The sequence below is a fragment of the Nelumbo nucifera genome, chromosome 8, assembly GCF_055504915.1.
Source record: "Nelumbo nucifera cultivar China Antique chromosome 8, China Antique-T2T, whole genome shotgun sequence".
In the NCBI taxonomy this organism is placed as follows: Eukaryota; Viridiplantae; Streptophyta; class Magnoliopsida; order Proteales; family Nelumbonaceae; genus Nelumbo; species Nelumbo nucifera.
In genome coordinates, this window is record NC_142656.1 from 41,385,715 (window position 1) to 41,391,877 (window position 6,163).

Consider the following 6,163-nt stretch of genomic DNA (forward strand, 5'->3'; position numbering starts at 1 on the left):
ACCGGAAGGTGATGTTGGCTCAATGCAGACCCAAAACCTATGAAGTTTGACCCAATCCATTTCGTGAACCGGTTCAGAGGATATACCAAACCAAACCTTGACCACGAACCCGGTTCAGAGGGTCAAATTACCAGAATAGGCAACTTTTGGATAAAGATAAGAACAAATGAACAAGCTTAGAATAGAAGAATAGAAACCCTCAGCCGGTTGAGTGGGTCAGGCTGTCATTTCTCCAGCGCTGACACATAAGAGGACATATGCGTCATTCTCTTGATTATGAGGGGGCATTTTCGTCATTTCGTAAAAACACTAGATTCGAAATCCACAGAGATATATATCTCTACATATTTAGCATGTATGGATATGGGATTGTAATATACATACATGGGAGATAATGCTGTCACTGCCACGTAATTCCGGTCCGATGAGAACGTGTCAAAGCGCGTCTCCTTTTAGTGGCGAACACGCCGTCGGCGGACGTTAGTTTTGCCCCCTCGCTTCTCTCTCTACTTATATCCCTCATTCTCTCTCCCCCACTCTCACTCTCTCTCTTTATAATTTCTCTCTCCTCTGCGTCTGATCAAACGAACACCAAGAAAGAAATCAGAGAAGCTGGTCGGTCGTCGGTCTTGCACAGGATCCCGATATGATCTCCCGATTAGCAGGCAAAGCGGATACCCATATTATCCATACCCCACATCCTTGTTTTTCCTAACCTTCACTCCTTTCTTTCCATATCTCTGCTTATCCTACGTACCCTTCTTGGGTTTTCTCCTTTTATTCTTAGATTGATGACACTAACACCAATTTGGAGACCGAGAAGAAGAAAGAGAAGGCGTGGAAAGGGCTGAGTACTGGAATCGGGTGTATAGATAGATCGATTAGTGGGGGATCGTCGGCGCAATGTCTCTAGTGTTTGGTAGCAGGGAGGTTTCCATGGGTCCTTCTATGGGGCTTCAGGGAGAAAGGGAACAGAGGGGGATTTCTGGTTGTTTCTCGGATTATTTGAACAGGAAGGGCGATGTGGAGGAGGAGAAGGGCAAGGAGGTGGCGGCGAGTGGTGAGCCGGTGAAGAGGGTTAATGGATTTTGTTTTGGTGGGGAGGATTTGGAATCTTCTGAGAGTTCCTCGATTGGGGTTCCCGACGAGAGCGATGAGGAGGAGGAGGAGGTGCAGAGTGGACTGAAGAGCGGCGGTGGTGCTCTGAGTTCATTGGATGCCTTGGAAGAATCTCTCCCCATCAAGTAAGTCTTCTTTTTTCCTTTTTTTTGTTAAAATTTGTAATCTTTTCGCTTACCGAAAAATTGGTTTGATCATTTCTAGGTTTCCTTCTTTAAATGAATCAAGTCTAGTTGTGTTGTTCACGTTGTTTGCATCGATTAAAAATATTATGTAAATGACTTAATTAATCCATTAATGGATTCAACTTAGTTGGAAAATTGTCCTTTTTCTTCATTTATTATTTTATGATTATTTCTCAGCAAATCGAGGGAAAAAGAATAAACTGATCATCCTGGTTTCTGTGCTTTGGTTTGTTTTATTGAAAGAAAAAAGGGGAAAAAATGATGATATTCTGAATTAATTATCATATTAAAATGTTTATTCTCTGTTCTTTGCAGAAGAGGATTGTCAAATTTCTTCCCTGGAAGATCAAAATCCTTTGCCAACTTAACAGATGTAAGCATACTGGAGGGTCGGACTAGCATTACAAAGAAAGAGAACCCATGGAACAAAAGGAGAAGAACTCTGATGGCATTCAAGTGGGACAAAAGACTGAAGAAATCTTTCTATAGTTCATCCAACCCTACCTCCATGCCTCTCCTTCCTCTGAATGAAGATGAAGATGAAGAAGATGAAACCAAGGACCAGAACCAACTTGGTACTTCCATCAACAAGAAAAAGAATACCAGCAGCAACAGCAGTGAGGACTCAGATGACACAGATTATGATGAGGACCCTCCATTGAGAAGAAAGTTCAGGAGCTTCAAGTCTGCAAGCTGTTTAACAGATCTACAGCATCATCCATAATTCTGCAACTGCAAGCTGTTCATCACGCACCCACCCACCCATTATCACAAACCACCAGGAGCAATAACTGATAATTTTATCTGTAATTGTTTCTTTTCTGGGTATTGACAAAAACAAGGCAAATCTAACAAATCACCAAGCTTTGTTTTCATTAATTAATGACATTTCTTCTGAATTAATTAGATATCTTTGTTTAATGCTGTTTTATGTTTCTAGAAGATAAGATTTGATGATGGGTCATTGGGTTGGTTGTTTATCAGCTTATCTATTTGGTTGCTTTTAGAAGACGAGATAAGTCTGGTTGGACATGTCGTGGAGTTCTTATCCTCTCGGCCTCCTTTAAAAGTCTTGTAATGGAATATTCCTGTAAGAAGAGTAGATGGAAATTAGTCTTACATGTCTGAGTCCAATTCCAATCCAACCGTTGCTTTGGTAGATGGGCTTTATTTTTGGGCCTTTTTAGGTTCATTGAATTAGGGTTTTTGGGAGATGACGTGACGGAGCAGATGGACTCGTGGGGAATTTACTAGGTTTTGAGATTCTTTTTTTTTTCCTGTTTGGTGGTTGATGACTTGATGGGTTACATATCGTTTAATTGGAATCTTTTATCATAAGGATGATAGGTTTTTAGGGTGACACGTGTCCCCATTGTTCTTTTCCTGAGGTTGAATTGATAAGGAACCAAGCTCGTCATTCACCATTGAATTCCAAATGGGTTCTGGATTAGGGCTGCATTATCTCATCCATTTGTCTGAATCCGGTTTGATTAAGGAAACCCGAATTTCATCCCTTGGAAATTGGATGGAAAATGGATTTTCAACCTCGAATTCGAATTTGAATGTGATTTAATTTAATTAATTAAAGCAATTTGACTTCAATCTGTTCGCAGATGAATCCAACCTAATTTGTTCTGTCAATTGATCAAACTAGACTTTTTTGAGTCTTCTTTAAAAAACACCCAGATATTAGGAAAACAATTGCTTCGATCCGATTATGGGCAGCAAGAGTCGCAAGACAGCCCCAATTTTGATCCGATTGAATGTGGATCTTCTGTTATGATTATATAATTTATATTTACTGGAAAGTTGCATATTTTTAAGTTTATTTTATTAATAATATATTATAATATTTTGATATGTTAGTTAATTTATTAGTAATTTTAATATTTTAATCTGACCTCGATACAATGGATAAGATTCCATTCAAATCCGAATGTTAACATCAAATTGGACCTAGGTATATCCGGTTTGATCTGATCCATTTGCTTTCAGGTCAACTGAAACAGAACTTATCTCCAATTGATGGCCACTTGTATTATATACAATTGGTATATCCGGTTTGATCTGATCCATTTGCTTTCAGGTCAACTGAAACAGAACTTATCTCCAATCATTGATGGCCACTTGTATTATAGGCAATTGGTTGGTGGAATTGTTTATTTCAACATGGAGAAAGGGAGTCCAGATCTGCTGCAAACAAGACGTATACAAATGGGTTATATAATTCAATCAGAAGTAAACACGTCAATCTTGGTAATCTGGTAACATTATGGCTAGCTGACGTGTCTACTTCTGATTGGGTTTTGTAGCGTCTATTACACTAGCTTGTTGCTGACGTGTCTACTTCTGATTGGGTTTTGTAGCATCTTTTACACTAGCTCGTTTGTAGAAGATTTAGAATGGTAAAGAGAGAAAAACTGGCTATATTTATTGTATTCAAGTGGTTGTTTGGTGGAAATTGTTTCTTTCTTCACAATATGGAAAGGTCCTGAAGAGAGAGATTGGGCCCCTCCTATTTGAAGGCTTTCCAATGTCAGATAACATAGTCTAATTTCTTACCTATGGTTGATATCTCTTTCTAACAAACCCTCAAAAGCTTAACATCCTTCTTAAGGAGAGGGTGGTTGATTCTCCCTAGTGTGATCCATCGAACCACATGTCTTTTAACACCATTCTCTTTGCTCCATCTAGTTAATTTCTCAAGAACATTACTAGTTTGTAAGTAGGGGTGCATCTTGGGCGGGTTCAGATTGGGCTTTTGTCAATATTTGAATGGAATCAGTCGAAAATGAAAGAATGGTAAGATACATCTATTGGACGCCAAAAGGTTGCGGAATGGGTGGGCGAATTTCAAAAATTTTCCTATCTTCTCTCAACTGGGAATCATATTCCCTGAATTTAGAATACTATACTCAAGGATCTTACTTGAACCATGATCGAACCAGATCTGAACCAAAAAGCAAAAGGGAGGAATATACCTGATCCGGAGAAGCAGTATCTCCCAAAGTTGGTGTTCACGCCCAAAGAAGAAACCAAGATCCGCTCCTGCTGAAGATGACACAGCTGTGGATGGAACGGAACCAGCAGGGTGCGTCCTACACACTGGATCCTTTGCAAGAATCCTCTGGAAACTCTGAACATTGAATCTTTCTTAGTCTTTTTCGCAAGACTAATGTCAAGAACTGATTTCTTGACTCCCTATTGCTGCAAAGATCAAATCTTGCAAGAGGGAATGGTGGCGGCTGGAGGAGAACTCCTGGGACGAAGATGGTTGAACTGCTTCTCTTCTCTCTAGAGTTTAGTATGAGATCGTATCTCAAATCGCAGGGAGTTTTCTTGACAAAAACCCTTGGTTTGAAATCTAATATATTTCTCTTAGGTTTCTCCTCCTTTCTTCTTGATTAAGAAACCTCCTAATTAGGAGTTATCCCGATCCAAATTTGTATTTGGATAGGGGATTATCTTAATCCTATCTACAGATTAAGTTAGCTTACTCCTGATCTTATCAGGAGGTTACCAGATTCAAATCTGTTTTGAATTTGGTCTCCCAGAGTGGGTGATGTTAAAGGCCCTATCCTTTTACTAACATTAATCTCAGATTCGCCCCATAGATGGGTGATCATATCAGCCCAGCTCGAAATGGGTTTTTGGCCCATTAAGTGTTTAGTGTTTAACTAGTTTCCAATCTGCTGCCCAGTTGGGCTTCTTTGTATGGCGTGGGACCGAAGTATTGATCTACACACCAGCCACATGGGTTTGGCCCAACCTTTATTACAAGGCCCAGCCAAATTCACTGAAAAACTCAGTGAACCCCTGAGTCCATCACATGGACCCAATGGTTCCAACACTTACATTAAGTGGTCCCTGGGCCAAGCCATCTTATAAAAACCTAGGGACTGTGGGCAGGTGCAAGATTAGCCCATCAGGTATTATCCTAAATGGTCTTACACTAAACCTCTCAGCCCTTAATGATCAAGCACTGCCCGACAAGAGAGGACCTCTCCCTTGGCTGCAAGGAACAGTGCCGCACTCTCCACTCACATGGATCCCGGGAATTAAAACCATTTGCAAACATTTCGAAACCGTACATATATATATATATATATATATATTAATTTTGCAAAACAAAATTTCAACGATTGAAATCAACTACCGGCAGTTTGGTTTCCATCAGAGAGAGTGCATTCCCGATCATTACCTTTGTCCGACAAAGGGGCTGATCCTGTCACTATGATCACCCACTCAGATGAATTCTCAGACTATCCCAACATACCCAGGTTTTGATCCCCATCTAAGGATCTCACTGATTGGCATATCAAAGACAGCCCGATCTGACACCTAGTGAAGTGTCATAATCGAGTCTAGGGGTCAGGTGTAATTTTCCAGTTTTGCCCATCTATCTCCAAGGTCCAGGGCAATACTAGAAATCTGGTCCGGTTCAAGGATTCGAGTAATCCCATGCTGCATGTGCCTTGGGTCTTACCCTAGTGGCCGAGACAGGCCATCCCAACACTTGGTGGCACACCAGTATCAGCCTTGGCAGGATAAATCTCCCTAGACTTATCCAATGGCTGTAAACATTTAAAACTAACACGAGTCTCTATAAGTATCCAGTTTTAGGGTCTTACACAGAATTAAACCAAACAACATGAATCAAACATGCACTTTATTTATTTCCACTAAATAACAAAAGTACATCAAATCGGATTGGAGCTAAGGGCATACAAAACTGTCTAACAGCTCCCACTTGCACTTAGGTCCAATCTGGTACAAGCTGAAGTCCCATACTTTCCACGTGTTTCTCAAACACCTTCTGTGTTAGTGGCTTAGTCAATGGGTCCACCACATTATCCGCT

General features: G+C 40.5%; 1 protein-coding gene across 1 annotated transcript; it reads left to right on the top strand.

Annotated features, from left to right (window-relative positions):
• Positions 1-365: 365 nt before the first annotated feature.
• On the top strand, positions 366-2,225 carry LOC104590442 (KID-containing protein 1-like). Its single transcript, XM_010249113.3, has 2 exons — positions 366-1,244; positions 1,620-2,225. The coding sequence occupies exons 1-2, from the start codon at positions 904-906 to the stop codon at positions 2,026-2,028; spliced, it is 750 nt and encodes a 249-aa protein (XP_010247415.1). The 5' UTR covers positions 366-903; the 3' UTR covers positions 2,029-2,225.
• The last annotated feature ends 3,938 nt before the right edge of the window (positions 2,226-6,163 follow it).